General features: G+C 46.5%; 1 protein-coding gene across 1 annotated transcript in view; it reads right to left on the reverse strand.

Annotated features, from left to right (window-relative positions):
• Positions 1–20,501, reverse strand: part of shank3a (SH3 and multiple ankyrin repeat domains 3a) — a gene marked incomplete at both ends in the record, with an annotated part of 322,930 nt that overhangs the window by 110,197 nt on the left and 192,232 nt on the right. Inside the window, 2 exons of the mRNA XM_079500504.1 lie at positions 15,230–15,253; positions 15,951–16,150. Coding sequence (XP_079356630.1) covers positions 15,230–15,253; positions 15,951–16,150 — 224 coding nt within the window. The remainder of the gene's footprint in view (positions 1–15,229; positions 15,254–15,950; positions 16,151–20,501) is intronic.

A 20,501-nucleotide genomic window follows, 5' to 3' on the forward strand; every position in this document is an offset into this window, starting at 1 on the left:
ATCTACTGTATATTCTTCTTCAAGAAGTAGAAGATATGACTTCAAATCAATATCACGGTTATTTCAAACACACACACACACACACACACACACACACACACACACACACACACACACACACACACACACACACACACACACACACACACACACACACACACACACACACACACACACACACACACACACGTGTGACCGTGCTTGTGTGATCATTTCGCGTATCATCCATTACATTGAAATTGAGCCAGAGAGAAAAGGGTCCTATATGGGACCGGGCCGCTGATTGATGGGCCACAGGAACGCCCATCGACCGCATGTTGATTGGTGATAGATCAGTGATAGATTGTCTGCTGCCCGGGTCATTCATCAGCCTGCTAATCGTTTTGATTGGCCGCTTGGAGCATGGCGCAATGGCGCATACATTATGGTGTTTGATATGGTGATACATGTCCAGGCAAAGAATGGCCCCCTGCCACGCACCCTATAGGCCGGGCTAGGCACCTTGTTGATGGCAAAACCTGGCTGTGTGATATACTGTGTAGGGGTGGCAGCTGTCAGAGGGGGATTCAACTTAGCGAAAATTGCAGATTGCCAATGTTTGAGGCACAAATAAATGACCCAAAAATGTGAAATATTTGGTCGGCGAAATGCGACACGTATATGCGATTAATGCGATTAATGCCCCCCACCCCCACCCCCCCAAACAGCTGTAGAAGGGGAGGAAGGGTGCAGTGTGTTGCTGACTGCAGTGTGTAAGGACCTTCAAGCTCCTTACACACTGGCGAATTAGCGATGCGATTTATTCGTGTGAATAATGTTTTTTTTCTTTTTTAAAGCCACACAAGGTCAATGCAAGCGGACTTTGCAGATATTCGCTGGCGAATGCTACACCTCTGACCAATCAAAATGCAGCCCAAACTGCATTTTTGTCTATAAACAGCGCCGTACTGTACATTTATATTTTATAATTTTTAAGGAGCCAAGCTGTAGTCTACTGTACTCTCTACTGTATACCTGCTACCTCCTGGGAACGGCGTGACCTTTAACCCTTTAAGACCTGAGACCAGATTATACAAAATGTCTTGAAAATTTTCTGAAAAACCTGTGTTTCTATGTCAGTGGTTCACTGTGAAAGAATACAGGTATATATTTGAAAATTTGCGCCACATTTTCACGATTTAAAAAAAATAGCAGACTCTGTGCCACGCTATGAGCTTGTAGATCTGCTATTTTTCAACAGCTAAAGTTTAAAATAACGGTTCAAGTGGTTAAACGCTATAAGCGACACAGATTCCACATTCCCGTCCTAAATGGCTTAAATACTCATGTTCACACGTGCTACCGGCCACACACAGAGCATAGTAGTCACCAGCGTAGACGGAGCCTGGTTGCTAAGGACCATATGGTGTCACTGTGGGCTTCCAGCCATACGTTGAACCCTGTCCAACGCATGCGCCCTGCGTCCCCACTGGATGCGGCCAAGCCATCGCAATTCCAACAGCGGGATCAGAACTGTGTTATAATCACCGATTTCAGTCAGCCACAGGGATCCTGTTTGCGACGTTTCAGGTTTATCATACACTGCATTAACTCCCAACAACCCTGTTGTTGCTGGGTTGTGTGTGTGTGTGTGTGTGTGTGTGTGTGTGTGTGTGTGTGTGTGTGGTGTGTGTGTGTGTGTGTGTGTGTGTGTGTGTGTGTACGAGAGTCCCACCTCTCAGTTAAGGGAAACTGTATATTTACGGTAAAATGTTGATTTAAAATTCAATGACAAAATAAGAGCTCTGTGGTAAACTAGTTTGGGTGCTGATGGTCAAGTGATCATGAAAAATAAGTGAGAGCGGAGAGCGTGAGAGAGAGCGTGGAGAGAGAGCGTCGAGAGAGAGAGAGAGAGAGAGAGAGAGAGAGAGAGAGAGAGAGAGAGAGAGAGAGAGAGAGAGAGAGAGAGAGAGAGAGAGAGGGGTGAACAGGTGGCGTGGTCGGCAGGGAGCGGGTCCGGTCCGTGGGCGGGGCTTTGCACCATGTTGTGACTCTGATTGAACACCAAGAAGGTCAGCTGTGACATCAACGTCCTACCGTGGGCCACAGTGTGACCCGTTTAGGTATCAATGAAGCACACGGCACGCACGCACGCGCACACAGGCCACGAGTTGTTTACCGAAAAGAGAACGGCCTTAATACGCCGTTTGCTATATCGGTCTCTCCACTTGCCTGTGCACTCATGTCTCCTGGAGACTATGGGACACTGTCCATATACGCGCCAGCACTGCATCTCACACATACCCTCACTCAGAGGTTCCTAGTACCACTGGTGGTACGCAGAGAGGAGTCGTCCAAAAAAGAAGAAAAAAGACAAAAGTGGAATGAAATATTTATATTAATACAGATAGTTCTTCTGACCAAGCAAGAACTATTGTGTTGAAATAGGCTATGTAGTGACATCACACTATCAGCCCCTCCCCTAACCCCTCCCCATTTATCATACAACAACAGCTGTGGGTGTGGCTTCAGTTCAGGTGGATCACCACCGAACCAGGCAAACGAAGGCATACTTAATAAACTGGTGGGCGTGCCCACATAAAAACCTACATTTTAACAAATACTGTACAGGTTTTACAAAAAAAAATCTCCCTCCTTATATAGGATCATGTTTTAGGGTGGAAAAAAATCATGGCACTCCATCTTTAAACATCTGCAATACAACACATAAAACGCCATTGGCGTTGATCTACGTCAATTAATAAATGTTACGCTTAACGGCAATGCCGCAGATGGACGGCAATTGGTCTTTTATAGTGCTTTTGATTGAATCAAGTCGTAATGCTACTCACGTTACGCTTTGGGTTGCTAGCTGGTGTTGTCAATAACACTGGATCGCGCCATCTTGATCGCCGTGCGCATTACAAACCCATTCTATCTGTTTCATTCTACTTGTATCGTCCTATTCCTTGTCCCAGATGGCATTTCTGGTCAAAACAAGGTATATTCCACGGCCCAGAGCCGACGATGTCATCCCCCTCTATCATGTTTTAGCAGCCCGGACGGTAAACAGGAAGTGAATCATGCATCGTCACACACACACTAACATAAGATTCATAACATCCCGTCTGGGTTTTTGGCTCTTCAAAATAGAAGTTTGAACGGGGGGAAATGCTGGCATGAATTATATCAAAGTTATTAATAAATGCTGGCGTTAATTTACACATCACACATCTACACAATTAGAGAATGTAGAAGAATTGTTATTTAATCGTTTACTTGTTATGTCTCCTAATGTACCAACATCAATACAGCATGGACATATGGACATATTCTTTCGTTTTGGGTGTGCAAAGCTAAATGTCGTCAAATGGTGGTCCGTGGCTCAAATGCAGAATAAGTGACAAAGGGTTGAAAACCACTGTTCTACGTCATAAACTACCTTCATGCACATTGGCTTGAACACTTCTCACTCATTCAGGTTCTGTGACCAAACCAAACCAGTCCAGTCCAGTCCTCCCCCCCCCCCCCCCCCTCCCCCCCGACTCAGTCGCCATCAGGCATCAGAAGCCCTCCACCCTCACCATAGCGTCTCTTCCCATTTCTGCATCCCTAAGGCTCTACCCGCACAGGGTTAATGAGCCAGACTGCCATAGTCCAAGGTTGTTGGTGAAGGGCACAGATACAGTCCAGCAATATGGTGCTGTAGTGTAGACCATATACATGCAGTCTACAGCACATACAATACATAATGAATTAAACCATTGGTTCCCAACCCTTTTATACTGAAGCACCACCTAAGACATTATTTTGCTCTCCATGTACCACCATAATAATAGTGTATACCTGCCCTTTTTGTTCCATTCCTAAGCCAATAATGCTCCTGCTCTGACAAAACTTATAATCACTAATCAGCACAACTGATGATATTTCTAATGTGATTAATGCGTTCTCAAATCTTCTATAACTGCATGTGACACAATTTGACTGCCATTGGATTTTTTTAAACTTTCGTTTTTTCATGTCATAGCTTATTTATATATATATATATATATATATATATATATATATATATTTCAGCTCTGATATTTATTTCAGACATGCTCTAATATATGAAGAGGCTGCCTGTGCTATTAACTCATTTTGGATAATAAATAAATAATAAAGAGTTTTCTCCTCTGGGGAAAAGCTGGAGGTTGCACGATGTCAGGCTCTCAGTCAAATCTGGTCACTATTAGCGGCTAGCTGTGCTGTCGTGCCCATTTCAGCATGGCTCTCAGTCAAATCTGGTCACTATTAGCGGCTAGGTGTGCTGTCGTGCCCATTTCAGCATGGCTGGAGAGCCTATTTTGCTTGGTGCAGACCAACTATCTGTAGTAATATAAATTCCACTTTGTCCTTTTTCTCCTTTTTTGGGCGACTCCTCTGCGTACCACCAGAGGGGGGCTCAAGTATCACTAGTGGTACTATAGTACCAGGGGTTAGAACCTCTGCTGTAGACTCACTGGCTACAACATGGACAGCAGTGAATATCACCTGTTACGTTGAAGAGCCCACAGTTTGATATGCATAAAGCCACAAACCGTTTGCATCTGTTGTCGTTGCATATAGGAATATAGAACATTACTTATTTTTATTTTTTTTATCCCACGATTTTGCAACCCATTTTTTGACCCAGTGTCAATTGAATCGAAGTGTAATGTAATCCTGGGCGCTACACTTCCTCTGCAAACCTGGGCGGCAGCGGACTGACCTCATGCTTCCTTCTATGCATGAGGAGTCCAAGCTGCTTCTTTTCACCTGACAGGGGGGAGTTTCCCCGGCCGGACGTAGCGTGTGGAAGGAACACGTTATTCCGACCAGTTCCTTTCCCCTCCATCAGGAGCCCCAGCTGGCCAGGGGGAGGTAGTTTAGAGACCAGGATTACTTCATGTTTTTTGTGAGGGTACCTACCCTTGGGGACACAGGGAGAACATGCAAACTCCACACAGAAAGGCCCTTTCACGGCATGGGCACTGATGATGTGGAGGAGGAGAGAACACGACCCCCAGCGCCCAGGAATACACGCCCCCAGCGCCCAGGAATATACGCACGCATGCACGCACGCATGCAACATTACTTATTATACCTCGACATTTTGTGAAACAATGGTACCTATACTGCAGGATAGGACAGCTCTGATAGCTGAAGATTTGCAGGATGCCGAGTTTCTTACTTGTGGGCGGTAATTACTGAAACCACTGAAAACAATGTGAATGTGTGTGTGTGTGTGTGTATGTGCACGCACGCACGCACGCACGCACGCACGCACGCACGCACGCACGCACGCACGCACGCACGCACGCACGCACGCACGCACGCACGCACGCACGCACGCACGCACGCACGCACGCACGCACGCACGCACACACACACACACACACACACACACACACACACACACACACACACACACACACACACACACACACACACACACACACACACACACACACACACACACACACACACACACAAACACACACAGAGAGAGCACTCAGAGCACTCTTCATGATGGTAGCAGACAGAATGGAATGCTAATTAATTCACAATGGGATGCTAACAATGATGGTTTAAATTCTACACTTAGCACATATGCTCCGATCCACACTGATGTGCACGTACCGCAAACTGCACAGTACAAAGGAAAAGAACATCACTGAGAGTTGGTGAGAAGAAAAATACATCATTTTCAAAGTGTTTTCAAAATGGTTGTTCTTTTGGATTGGACATAGAATATATTCAAATACACATGAGGCACAATATGAATATTTTTTCACTTTCTTGGAAAGTTGCAAAATGGAACCGTGATGCACTCGGGCACCTGTTGCTTGGTTACAGATGCATAAATGTATTTTAGTCTTGGTAATATCAAGCTGTGTACTCTTGAAGAAAATGCTGCAATATAACATTTAGTGTGCATTTGCACACGCATGTGTGAGTGTGCCGATATGCTTTCTGACTATGTGTTCATGCTTGTGTGTGTTTATGGTTTGCATAGGCCAATGCCCATTGGGAATGATGCCCGCTGGGAACGATTCCTGTTGCGAATGCTTGCCCCTCCGCTATATGGAATAGCCAGTGTACCAAATTATTGTCAGAGTACTTGATGCAGTGCTTTGGCGTGATTCAAGTCAATTGGTTGGGAGATTGTCAAGATACGCAGGAGAAACATGGACAGACTCCCTCACTCCCTTGATCGCTTGTTGGCACACACATTGTCTCTTCTCAACACTTCATCCAAACCTATAGCGGTTGATGAATGTGAATAAGAAAAATATGTGTAGCCTCTTAACTTCTTTACTGCCATCTAGTGTTCAAAAACTTTGACCGCTTCACTGCCGCTCATTGACGTCAATGCTATGGAGCTTGTTGTCCTTCCGGGTTAAACAGGAAGGTGGGGGCTTCCGGAAGTGGAACGACACCACACAAAACAGCCCACAGCCTTTAGCTAGCAGAACAACCAGCTACATTTTCTCAGCGATGCGATACAAAATCACAAATGATTTATGATCGTCAGGTGCGCGCCGGCTCACCATGGACAGCGCTCGAACCTTTGGAAGGAGGAGGGCTATTCTACCCGGAGCAATGCTAAAAGGTAAACAGACGGCCGGCACGTTCATATATACAGTAAACGTTTGTCTACGCTTATAAACGTAGCTGGCAAGAACAGGTCCCAGGGGGGGACCCGAATTACGCGTCGGCGTAGCGCACCGAAAAAAGCCGATCTACAAGCACACAACACATTGTGGCTGCATACTGTAACTCAGGCTACATTGCATTAAATGGGAAGCTATTGCATGTCTATGGACAGCACTAGTTTTCCCGTAATAAAAGCCATTTAATGGCTGAGCTACAGTACCATTTTCCCAGAGATCATAACAACAGTGTGTGAATAGTATGTGAAGCTAGCGGCCCAGCATAATCCATTAACATCGAGCATGTGTGTAGGCTATGTGTGTCCTCGACCAATGTGAGCATGTGCGTGCGTGCATATCGACTGTATGTGTGTGTATGTATGTGTGTGAGTTGCTGTGCATATATGTACGTGGTGTGTGCGTGCGTGCGTGCGTGCGTGCGTGCCTGTGTGCGTGCGTGCGTAGTCAGTCCAGGTATTCTCTGCTGCCCATAGCAATGTTAATATTCTGCACACACAGGGTGCGGCCAAAAGCCCATTAATCATGTTTGTGAATGTCTAATCTCAACGTTATTTGCGCTGGTTTCATTTTCATGGCTGTCTGTAAGATTTATAATGGCGTTTGGGAAAGCTGCACGTGGCGTATGTATTGCATGTGTGTGTGTGTGTGTGTGTGTGTGTGTGTGTGTGTGTGTGTGTGTGTGTGTGTGTGTGCGTGCGTGTGTGCATGTGTCCGTGCGTGCGTGCGTGCGAGTGAGAGTGCCTGTGCACGGAGCCCTATTTAAGCTGTATCACACCGTTATTGAAGCGTGTGCTTATTATGTGTCACCTTGTCACCTTGTTGAGTAGAAGACTGTCCAAACTGTACCCTTTGGGGATGGGTGGAGGGGCGGGGGATAAATCTGTTCACCAGCATACGTACACACACATCTCTCATCGTTGTTAGTCTCCACACCTTGGTGTTCCTACTACTGTATAGGTACTTGACCGGGTTGACCGTACCGTGCCTGTCCATCTCCATGCTGACTGTACCAGACAGCCTTGTGGTTAAAGAAACTGGAACTGAAACTGGGAGGTCGGGGTTCGATCCCTGGCTGGGTCATACCAAAGACTGTAAAATTGAGACCCAATGCCTCCCTCCTGCTTGGCACTCAGTATCAATGGGTTGGATTGGGGGTTCAAATTAATCAAAATGATTCCCGAGCGCGGAACGGCTGCATGCAGCTCACCGCTCCTTGGCTGTGGGTCACCGCTCCAAGAGATGGGTCAAATGCGGAGAACACATTTCACTGCGGTAACGCGTGTGACCAATCGTACAACGTTGTCCGTGGCGTTTCGAGAGACGTCCGTCCAGTTGATGATCTGAGACAGAAGCGCGAGAGGGAAAGGCTACAAGCTATGAGCTAAAGGTGTCTGCACACTGCTGCATTTTACTGATTTTTAGCAGCGTTTTTCCGAAAAATGCATTCAGTCTTCAAGGACCTTTAGCAAGAAAGTTTTGGACCGTTACAGCTCTGTCACCCTGAAGGTGTATGCTATAAATGGAACTGGACCCTGAGAAGACAGAGAAGGAGGCATATGGGGAGTGGTTTTCCTTTAAGTGGGGACGAAGCGAGAGAGGACATCAAACGAGTGCACCCGAGGACGCATGGGAGACAATGACAAACGCACAAAGCATGGCATTTGATGAGCTAATAGAGGGTATGTGCATGCATGAGTGGCAAATTGTATGTATGTATGTATGTATGTATGTATGTATGTATGTATGTATGTATGTATGTATGTATGTATGTCAAGGCCAGAAAGTAGTTTTTTGCCACTCAGTAGGCGTTCCCGTATAGCTTCCGGGGATGATGATGATGTCACGTGCATACTAGGCCCATACTTTGATGAATCTTCGTTTCGTGCACAATCGTAAAAAGGTATGCTGATGCTGGCATGTGAAACACGCACGCACACACGCACGCATGTACACACACTTTCCCCATGGCTGCTGCGGTTATAGTGGTCAGTGGGTGGAGAAAGGCGGACAAACAGATCTCATTACCCGAGACTAAGAGAGAGTGCCTGCGGAGAGCTGGCTGCAGACGACCACACTAAATGGCAGAGAATGGAGGCTGTTTGTCTAGACAAAAGCTGTCTAGGGACATTGATCTCAGACAGGCCGACCAAAGGAGTGATGGGGCTTGACTGGCACTGACTGAGTGGAGATGGTGGACGTTTCCAACCAAACGCTTCATAACATGATAGAAGAAACTGGTACAGAGAAATCTCAGGCCTCGGCAGGCCTTGGCAGCTACAGCGCCCGACGTAACTAAGCAACTAGGTTTTCTTTTGTCCCTCTATACTTACTATAAAACCCATTCTAAGACCTGAGGCCGATTCTACAAATGCCTTCTAAATCAGTAGTTCTCACACTTTCTAAAGAGATCTTGTGAGCTTGTGGCGATCCGCCAAAATAATTGAATTCACTGACAGGCAGCACCCTACACATACGCTGTCTGAATCTGACAGTCACGTCACCAGTTTCGTGATGCTGGTTGAACTTGGCCATGCCACAGAAGTCCAGCCCATATCAAAGATGGAGCTTTCAGTCTGAATAGAGGCGCGGGACTCCGCGGGAGTGTGAAGACTGTGTGTAGAGACCGGTGGTGTGTTGAAGACTGTGTGTAGAGACCTTTGTAGGGGTTTTGGTGAATCAAACCTTTAATTAGGAAACCGCTACAAGCTTGTTGAACAAATGCAGCTCAACCACAAGTTGGCACTGTTTAAACAGCTGTCTAATCCTTCTTTAAAAATGGAACGGAACATGTCATCATCATTAGGGGCGGCTGTGGCTCAGGAGGTAGAGCAGGTCGTCCAATGATCCATGGGTCGGCGGTTCGAATCCCGGCTCCTCCTGTCTACATGTCGAAGTGTCCTTGGGCAAGACACTGAACCCCAAATTGCTCCCGATGTGCTGGTTGGTACCTTGCATGGCTTCCGCCGCAATCGGTGTATGAATGTGTGTGTGAATGGGTGAATGTAATGCACAATCTATGTAAAGCGCCTTGGATAAAGGCGCTATATAAATGCACCATTTACCATTAGGCATCAGCTCGGAGCCATAAATATAACAAATATAACAAGGTACGCTAGAGATGTTTCTACTGCGTAAATATGGAGCAGGCATCATTTCAGAAAATACTGTTATTTTGAGGCTATTGTGATATTTTCTGGAACGTCCTGTCTTGAGACTCGCTCGGGCTAATATTGATGTTTGGCCTATAAATATTGTGACAACGCTTTTATGAAAGCACACTGCTGTATACATTACTGTCAGAGGTGGTGTGAGGTTCTACACACTACTGAGTGATAAACTCTTTTGCAAACAACATTTTCCGTGTGAAGCTATATAGACGCCGTTCTCTACAATACAGCAAAAAAATAAATAAACAAAAAATAAAATAACTTAAAATAAAAAGTTATTCATGGCTGTATTTGTCCAGACAGAGTGTAGAGTGTATTTACGCGCCTAGCATATTAAAGCTAGAACCCGGGTCCCGATCGGGGATGCGATCGTTGGAATGTCTACTCATGAGTTAGAACTGAAAGCTTGTTTGGGCAGCGGATAAATTGCGCTTTGACCTTCATGTAATACTTTTGGTCAGAGAGTCTGACACTCCGACACTCTACCCCAAACCCTTAAACTAATCCTAACCACAAGCACGACGCAATGCATGGCATCAGCCGCGGAACACCCGCGGCAGGTGACAGTGTTTCTCGGCGGCATCAGTCCGACACTCTTCCCCAAACCCTTACCCATAACCGCAAGCACGGCGCAACACATGGCGGACCAACGCACTGCCACACACTGCCACACACACACACACACACACACACACACACACACACACACACACACACACACACACACACACACACACACACACACACACACACACACACACACACACACACACACACACACACACACACACACACACACACACACATGCTTCCCAATTTCAGTTGATGGCGAGGCTACGGTTGGTGATTAACAGGAGTTTGACAACATGAATAATGAGATGAGAGCCAATGAGGAACGGAAGGAGATAACTAGCAAACAGAACCACATCTCTAATCACAAGCACTATATCAGTGCAAGCCAGAAACGCACGCACGCACGCACGCACGCACGCACGCACGCACGCACGCACACACACACACACACACACACACACACACACACACACACACACACACACACACACACACACACACACACACACACACACACACACACACACACACACACACACACACACACACACACACACATGCACACATGCACACGGAGCTAAACTAAACCCCAGCAAAACTAAGGAGCTGCTGGTGGACTTTAGGCAGGCCCCGCCCACTCCACCTCCGCCCCTATAGATAAATGGCCAGGCAATAGAACACGTCAAAGAGTATAAATACCTCGGCACCACCATCGACCACAAACTCACATTCAAGACCAACGTGGAGAACATTCATTCCAAGTGTCAACAAAGGCTGTTCTTCCTCAGGAAGATGAGGAAGCTTCAGGTCCGACCATCGATCCTGCAGGCTTTCTACAAGTCTTTTGCAGATTCCATAATGACCTTCAACATCACATCATGGTTTGGTGTGATGCGTGCCATCAACCGGAACCCTCTCGACAGGGTGGTTAGGATCAGTGGCAAGACCATCGGGAGGAACCAGGAGTCACTCAGCATCATCCATAAAAAACGGACAATAAAGAAGGCCTCTCAAATAGTTGAGGACAACACACACACCCTCCATACGAAACTAATGCCCTCAGGCCGGCGATACATCAAAACTCACAAAAAGGGGCTCAGCTAGCTTTGTGCCCACCTCCATCAGACCCCCCTTCTCCAGCTGATGGACTACAGTGAACACATACAGTAGGTTCATTGCATACAGTGTATCAGATTACTAGTACTTTATAGAACTTTTAATATATTATGCTTTTAAGCAGTAGTTTTTTAAAGTCGTTTTTTTATTGTCTTTTACATAGTAACTGTGTAAATATTGCCTTTTCCTGTTGTCTTTTAACCACTGCACAAAATAAGTTTCCGAAAGGAAAAATAAAGTTCTTGAAGTGCCTTGAACAGCCTTTTGCCGTTACACCTTCAATTTATTTTGTAAATTCAAGTCGTCATGTCATGTGATAAACTGTATGTAAATAAACTTGAAGTTTAAGTTGTGTTATTTGATCAAATAGTAATCATAGTAACTTCAATCGTGAAGATAAGGAGAGGGATCAGGTATTTAAAACCATTAAAAAAAGAATACAACATTTTCAAAATACCATTTCCCCCTCTCCAACAGCGAAATGAGACATCTTACTATTAGCAACTGAGCCATTTATGAATGCAGATTAGATGAAATACATTATGTATCAAAGCCAGGGTCATCCATCCCTATGGGAGCTGGCCCCTCAAGCCTTCTCTTTCAGAAGTCCTGTCACCTTCTCATGTACAGTAGGTCAGTGCTTCTCAATGTGGGGTCCAGGGACCCCAAGGGGTCCTTGAGAGGATTCCAGGTGGTTCCAGGGAATACGCAACTAAATGATTGATAGGAACCAGATGGACCCTTATAACTCTGGATCAAATGGACACAGAGTCTAGGCCTAGTCAGTGTACAAATGGAACCAAATTAACTCTCAGAGTTAAATGAACACAGTAGAAAATGGAGGACTGTGGTCTAATGCATATCAAATTGGAGTTGCTTGAAATAAAATAATAAGGTGGAGAATCACAGCAGTAGCTGACGCTGTAAGAAATTTGTCCAAAACTGTTACGTTTGGCTTTTCAAACTGTTCATGGAACCGTGGCGATGGTCGTGATGAATATGCTGGCTTACACACCCGAGGACTACAGCAGCTACGTCGTAGAATGAATGCAGCTTCGTTTATGGTGGCCAGTGTTGCATAACGGAGCCAGATGGCTCAGTTGGCCGGTGCCACGCCGCTGGCAGCCATGTCACTGGAAGGAGCTTGTTTCCTGCTTGGCCAACATGAAAGGCTGCTAAAACTCTTGTGTGTTCGCATTAGCGGCAGGGTTACGAATGGCGGTTGAACCTTGCGGAGCCTGTATTTAAAACGAGACAGAGGTCTTCATTGTGATGCCCAAGAGGCCGCTAACTCCTTCCTTTACACAGTTGCCAACAGGAACAGAGTGCTTCGAACAGGAAAACATACACACACAGCATTTTAAGGCACTGGGGCTCCTTGAGCAGTTTCCAGGGAGTCCCCAGCTAAATGATTGATAGCTGCAGATTTTACAGTTGATTGGGGTCCCAGAGAGATAAAAAAAAAAAAGAAAAAAGAAAAACATATCAATTGGTGGTCCACAGCATATCAACCTTGCGGGGGGGGGGGGGGGGGGGGTGTCCTTGGTTGAGAACCAGTGTTTTTAAGGGAATGTAGACACCGGACAATGCTGCCTTCAGCAGATACTAAAAGGGCAAATCAATGAGGTTGAAGGAACATAATTGATCATGAAAGAAGTACTGACGAAAAGTCATTGGGGGCGTTGACAGTGGATCCATGCGGTGGATCCAGACATACAGTACTTACTGTTGTGAAGACATTTGTGTCTACGCCGTTGTGCATAAAGTACACAGAATAATCCTCACCGTTAATTCAATTGTTAGAGTTTAACAGTAGCCCACTTCTTTTTACAGTACACTGTAATGGTCCGTTCACACTGGGAGCGTTTATTTCATGCGATTCATTTGCATGACAACGTCCACACAGACTGCGAATATACAGTTGGGTGCCACCGATATTGTCCCTTATCATTTGACCCATTAAGGCCTGACCTCAAAATTTAAAAAAATCCTTCTAAATCCTCCAGTTTTCTGAAATAAATATTTTCACGATTTTTCAAAAATAGCAGACCTACAAAGCTCGTAGCGCGCCACTCGGTGGCGCGCTATGAGCTTGTAGATCTGCTATTTTTCAATAGCTAAATTATAATGTTTAAAACACCAAAAGGGGTTCCCGCCCAAAATGGGTTAACTGTCCTTTTGCGCAGATCACGCAAACCTCAGCAAAAAGAAAAGGACAATATCGATGGCCTCCAACTGTAACACAGCGATAAAGCGGCTTATTAACGAGGCCAAAGCGAGGTCGATTCTTCGCCACAAATAAAACCATCCGCCTGATATGGAATAATCACATCACATTTTCGTTTCATTTATTTGCGAGGGGCGTGGCTCCTGGTTTCTGAATTAAATTAACAGTGAGGAATGTGCCCTACACAAGGCATATTGTCATGAAATAAGAGTGTAACTGACTTTAGACTGTCTATATGTTCTTCTTTTGAATGCATGGGAGAGACAGATAGGGACAGAGAGGGAAGGAGGGTGGTATGTAGACAAAGACGGATAGAAAACATGTGTCAAAATGCTCAGGTTCACAGAACTGCATTTTTGCAGGTCCAGATTGATCCCACACCTCTTTCCCCTATCACTGTGTGCATCTGAGAAGACAGACAACGAGAAATGCAAACGCACCCTGCCCCAGATAAGACAGGATTCTCTTTTTTGCAGAGCGTGGGAGTCCTACTAGTAGTAGCCGGTGCTTGTTTTGCAGTGCCGGCTACTACTAGTAGGGCGGGATTATAATATAACCTCACAAAAACTATGCCTAAACCTAACCTTAACCCTAAGGTGTTTTATACCGAAGACTGGCATAAAAGAAACTAAAACATAACACTTCTTCATGCAACAAAGATGGCGAAAGCAAACATTCTTTGTTCTGTACTTGTATGGTATACAAAACAATGAAATCCTTAAAGCATAAACCTAACCTGTTAAAACAAACCCCCCAGCGACCATCGACTCCCATGCTCAGCAAAAAAGGTAGTCCCTGCCTCAGCCATGCCTCACAGAGGAGGCCCTGTGAGGAACCAGACAATGCACCCGGCCTGCCCCCCAATGCCTCACAGAGGGCAAGACACGAAGAGAAGCATAGAGCTTTCCATTTGGGGCTAATGCCAGTTTGATTCACCCTTGATGTAAGCAGAATGACAGGCTGTCTAGGGGTGCAGGGGTCAATGTGGAGCCGGGCCGTCTGCAGACAGGTGATAAGAGAGGGAGAGATAAACTCTTGTACACTCCAGGTGGAAAAGCGCTCCCGAGGGGAAGAGGAGGAAAAGGACGAGGCGTGTGTATGCATACCAACAAACAACTCCTCTCCGGAAATAAATAACTAAATAAATGCACAAATACTGTACGTACGTACATAAATAAATACAACAAAACACAGGGCTTGTTTGAATTTGCATTCCCTATCCTTGAAGTATAATCCCAGATATATAGAAAGGTCGAAGGGTAAGCAGCCACGTACAGTGCAATTGCCCCCCAGGGGCTTTAATGGCTGTCCCATTCAGCGACTTCCATATATGCGTGATTACATTAAGGATGGAAGGGAGTGTGCACAGTGCCAAGGGACGGCTCACTGCTACAGGGAGTGGGTGGTGACACTGATGTGCATGGGGGGAGTGTGGGGGGGCAGGGTGAGAAGAATACAATGGAGTTTACCTTCTACGTCATTAGAGTCATAGTCTGCAGTGGAGCATGGATGGAAACAAGAGCACACACACACACACACACACAAACACACACACATGTGAAAGCGAAGCCACAAAACAAATAACATAAGCCACGTAATACAGCATGTAGAAAAAACGCTGATGAGAAAATGGCAAATAAATGAGAGACGTAAAAGAGTGGAACATTATCTTGAGCCGGTGAGCAAAGGATGACGCTGACACAGAACTCTGAAATGGCACAAGTACAGTAGCTTGTTGTCTGCATACAGGCTATCCCCCACAGAGATTTAGACAGAGCATTGGAAGTAATAGAACATGAGAAGGTGTGTTTACTTTGCTGGGTAAGGTATCACATTTGCCTGTTTAACTCCACTCTGCCACAGTCTGGCACATTATGAAAAGTAGCACTCTAAAGTTTGTCAGCATGTCACCTGCTACTCTACAAAGATGACCATGCAAGAACTTCCTTTTCTTGGCAGGTGGGGGGTTGAGGAGAGGTCGTGCAATTCATCAGTATTATAAATTAGACATTAGGCACTCTCCTCCAGAAGTGACTACAAACAAGAAAGTGCAATGGACTTTCTCAAACAACAACAAGGTAAAGGTATGGAAATCCACAGAGACTGAAGTACCAAAGTAACTACAGTACAATAGTAGCTAGCGTCCATCAAAAACCACACAGTGATAAATGACTACGGCGGGTGCCTTACCTTTGACCCTCTCGCCGCGATTCAGCTGGATCTCCCCTTCGCCCTGCGGCGTGTAGGGCTTGACCACAATGAAGGTCCGTCCCGGCACGGCGCTGTAGAGTTTCCGCTTGGGCCCGTACGTGCCGGCGCCGGGCAGCGCGCCGCCGGACACCGCGTGATGATGATGCGGGGGGCTGGGGTCTCGCTGCACCGAGCCGGGGCTGTAAACAAACACATAGGTTACCGTGGTGATGCCGGGCAGCTGGTAGCTGAAGCCGCTGGTGGTCACCGACATGGTCAGGGGGGGGCGGAGGGGGGGCAGAGGGAGGTGGGTGGGATTTGTAGAGGCGAGAGATCCTTCCCCACTGCCCCTCTCCCTCCTCGGTCGCTACGGTGACCAGAGAGGCTGCGAGAGGGGTAAAGTAGTGCCAGTGGCCGGCCGGTCAACAGTCAGTGTTCCATGGAAGAGTCAAGAGGAGAGGATAGTCCTCCCCGATCCCTCTCTTCCTCTCCTTCTCCTCCTCCTCTTCTCTCCCACCCTTCCTTCCTCCGTTCCCTCACACACAACGTTCCCTCTCTTTCCCTCTCTCCACAAACACAGCCGTCCCACACCGAGGTAGAGGTGAAGTAAAAAAAAGAAAAAGAAAACTGGGATCTTTGACTGTCGACAGTCAGGGGCACGTCACCCCGTTGTTCCCCCGTTCGCATTCACGTGTCGGTCACATCCGTACACACCGTAAGCCCCCCTGAGTCAAACATATCCTGAGTTAAGAGAGGGTGGGGAGTCGGCATAGAGGGGTGGGGGGACACAGATTTCCTCCCCCCCAGTGTGTCCCCAGCCCAGGCTGTGGATCCTGCCTCGTTCCCTGGGTCTGTCCTGCTGTGGTGTTGGAGGAGGAGGAGGAGGAAGAAGAGGAGGAGGAGGAGGAGGAGGAGGAGAGAGGATGGGTCCGGTCTCCCCGACTCCCGCTCCCTTTCTGCTGGGAGTCCCGCTGCTGCCTCCGTGTCTGCCTGCCTCCCCTCTCCCCTCCACCCGACACACACACACACACACACACACACAACGCGCGCCCGCCTGCTCACACAGTCACACACACACATACACATACAGACACACACAAACACACACACACAGACACTTCTCCCGCCGATACCGGCGCTGCTACTGTTGCTGCTGCCGTTGCTGCTGCCGCTGCTGCTGCTGTGCCCGACAGCTCCCCACCCCTCTAACGGCTCCTTGCTCGTGCTCACACACTGCCAGCCTTCTGCGTGTGTGTGTGCTCCAGTCGCGCACGCAGCAACACGCACACAAGTGATTGCCCTACCCCCCCACCCCCACCCCCCCTCACACCCCCCACGCTAACATCGCACCTCGGCTAGCGTGACATATGCCGCAGCCGGCGTGAAGCTATAGCACGCGTTGCTGACACACATGTGTGCACGCACACAAACACACACTCATGTGCACGCCCCCATGGCACAATTGATCTCCTCCCTTGCCTGTCTGCGAGTATGCATGCATGCGCCATGGCTCCCTGAGGCAGGCAGACTGTATGTGTGTGTGTGTGTGTGTGTGTGTGTGTGTGTGTGTGTGCGCGCACGCATGCACGCATGCACGACTGTGTGCGCACGCGTGCACATGGGGAGGGCGGGGAAAAAGCTGGTTTAATTGTTACTCCACCCCCTCCTTCTCCTCCTCCTTCACTTTGCCTTGAATCACCTTCTTCCTCTCTCCCTCTCTCTCTCTATATCTCTCCCTCTCTCTCTCTCTCTCTCTCTCTCTCGATGGTGCTGAATTCTAATACAGCAGAGGCATAGCTCCGCCTAGTCTTCATTCATCACTGCTTGGTCCATGGCTGCATCGTGCAAGAGATTTCCCCCATAGCATTCTGCTGCCTGGCTGCAAGCGTCCTCAGTGTCTGTCTTCCCCTCTGACATAGAGGAAAGGACAGATACGATTAGAGAGAGAGAGAGAGAGAGAGAGAGAGAGAGAGAGAGAGAGAGAGAGAGGGAGGTAGGTAGGTAGGTAGGTAGGTAGGTAGGAAGGTAGGTAGGTAGGTAGGTAGGTAGGTAGGTAGGTAGGTAGATAGATAGATAGATAGATAGATAGATTAAACACGAACAAGTAATTTTCCTCGCGAACCTTGTATTTTTTATTTATTTGTGTGTAATTTTCTTAGATAGCGGATCCTGCTCTCTGCAACATTTCCTTGCAAGAGTAGGAATCTGTAAAGCCCCGCCCCTCCATATAAGCCCCGCCCCTCCATATAGCGTGTCCTATCAATCACTCTGGGCTCCTCAGTCTTTCCATCGCGTCCCTCCCATGTTTCCTCCCCCTTTCCTTTCCTCTCCCGTCTTGGCTGCATCTCTCCGTCTGTCTGTGAAGTCCTCTTCCCTCTGTCAGCCTTTTCTTCCTCTCTTCCCGCTGCTGTGCTTCTGCCCTCTCCATCCCTCCAAACAACGGCTTGCTGACGGCTTTCCAATTACCGCAGGGACTGAAGGGGCTGGGATGGCTGCCGCATGTTAATGCGTGAGCCCAGGACTGGGCATCAGCAGCAGTCAGAAGCGAGGGGGGGGGGGGGGGGGGGGGGTGAAAAATGAGGCGGTGGTACATCCAAGAGGGAGAGAGAGAGAGAGAGAGAGGGGGGGGGGATTGTATAGCAGTAGATGTCCTCTCGCCTCACATCGTCCATTCGTGACCTCAAGTTACTTTCTTTTTCATTTCAATGTGTGCGGTGCACTAACCGTTTAGGACTAATTCACCAAAATTATACTTAAATATGAAATATAAATCATAAGAAAACATTGCAATGTTAGCTCTCTTCACAACATCTACAACACCAGCAACACTGACAAAACAAAAGAGAAATACAAATAACTGCAGTGACTTGTAGAAAGCTACGGCTGCAGGTGCTATATGAATCATCATACAGGAGATTCTAAAAATAGAACAAAATACATATACAGATAGATACGTGTATGTCCCTGTAGAAAGGCTTTCTGACCATCTGCTTAGGTTTCAGACGTCAAATTCAGCAGAGCTTATTATTTAAATAAATCACACCCATTATCACCCATTACCATGTCTTATCGTCATACGTCATCATACATCATCTCATTCTGGTCTTTTAATGTTTGTGTTTACACAAACACTCAAAACTGGCCATTCATTATCAATGGCATTTAATGTTTGTGTTAGGACAAAGTTTGTGTTTACACGCATACTACAAGCTGGACATAGGAGGGGCTAGCGCTCCTCAACAATCAGTGAGGGGCGCTCTTATCATACATCATCATACATCATCTCATTCCGGTCAATCACCATTTGCAATCAGTGCATTTGTTGCAAATGCACTGATAAAGTCAATAGTGTGAAGTTGGGTCCATAATATTTGTAGATCAAGATCAATCACGCTGATCAATTTGCCACTGATAATCTGTCTGAATGCATGGATAATGTGTTGCTAATGTTCTAGCATCTCTCCCTATATGCACATGCACAGAAGCTTATCTCACATAAACAACACACAAACATGCAATAGGACTATGTCCTCGCCACCGCAACGGTACGTCATACTGCTGTATAGGGCAGAGGTTCTCAACGCTTTTGGCTCGGGACCCCCGGAAATGCTTTGGCCATGTCTCGCAACCCTCCCCCCTCCCCACCCCCAATACAAACTGACTGCAAAAATAACCTTAATAATAGAGAAAATATATCATAAATAAATACTGAAACCAGATATAATCATTAAGGAACGTTTATGCATGCACTATGTGTATATGTTTTCCAGCCAATAAGTTGCAAAAAAAAAGAAAAACCTGCCATAGAGATTTGCAAAAATCAATTATTTTAAGCCTAGAGTCAAGCCATCCAGGATCCTGGTGAATCATGACCATAAAACCTTTGATATTGTGGACATTTTTAAATAAAAAAAGCTAATTTAACAAAGCATTAAATGTAATCATAATTTTTGTTTAATTCCCCCACAGAATCAAAGGTTTTACGGTCATGATTCACCGGGATTCTGGATGGCTTGACGCTAGGCTTAAAATAATTCATATAAATATTTTTGTAAATCTCTATGGGAAAAAAAATAATGGCAGATTTTTCAGTGGTGCCAGAAAACCACGCCCACTGCTATACAGATCAGAATAGTCTTGACTCACAACGTCCTTCATAAAACAGCAGAGGTCAGTCCCCCGAGCCACATAAGAGACCAGATCAGGTCAAATCTTTGGCTTAGTGGCTCCTTTAAATGGATTACATAAGAAACAACAACGTTTAAGGTCCATCAGTCTTTGTGCTTGTCTAATCACATGGCAGTAATGGGCTAATTAACCTTTTCACTCACAATCTGTCAATTTTACTGCAAATTAAAGGCAAACAGTTGCCCAATGGCTAAAACGCAACAGTGCATTTTTACCACTTGTGTACATATGTGTTAAAGGGTAGTACTAGTAACATTAGTGTGTGTTCTGCACTCACATCTGCACTTGGTCATACAGTTCTGGAGATGAGTGTATGACAGATACACGCACGCACTAGGGCATTAACCAACTAGTCGACTAGTT

The sequence above is a fragment of the Electrona antarctica genome (assembly GCF_951216825.1).
Source record: "Electrona antarctica genome assembly, chromosome: 5".
Lineage (NCBI taxonomy): Eukaryota > Metazoa > Chordata > Actinopteri > Myctophiformes > Myctophidae > Electrona > Electrona antarctica.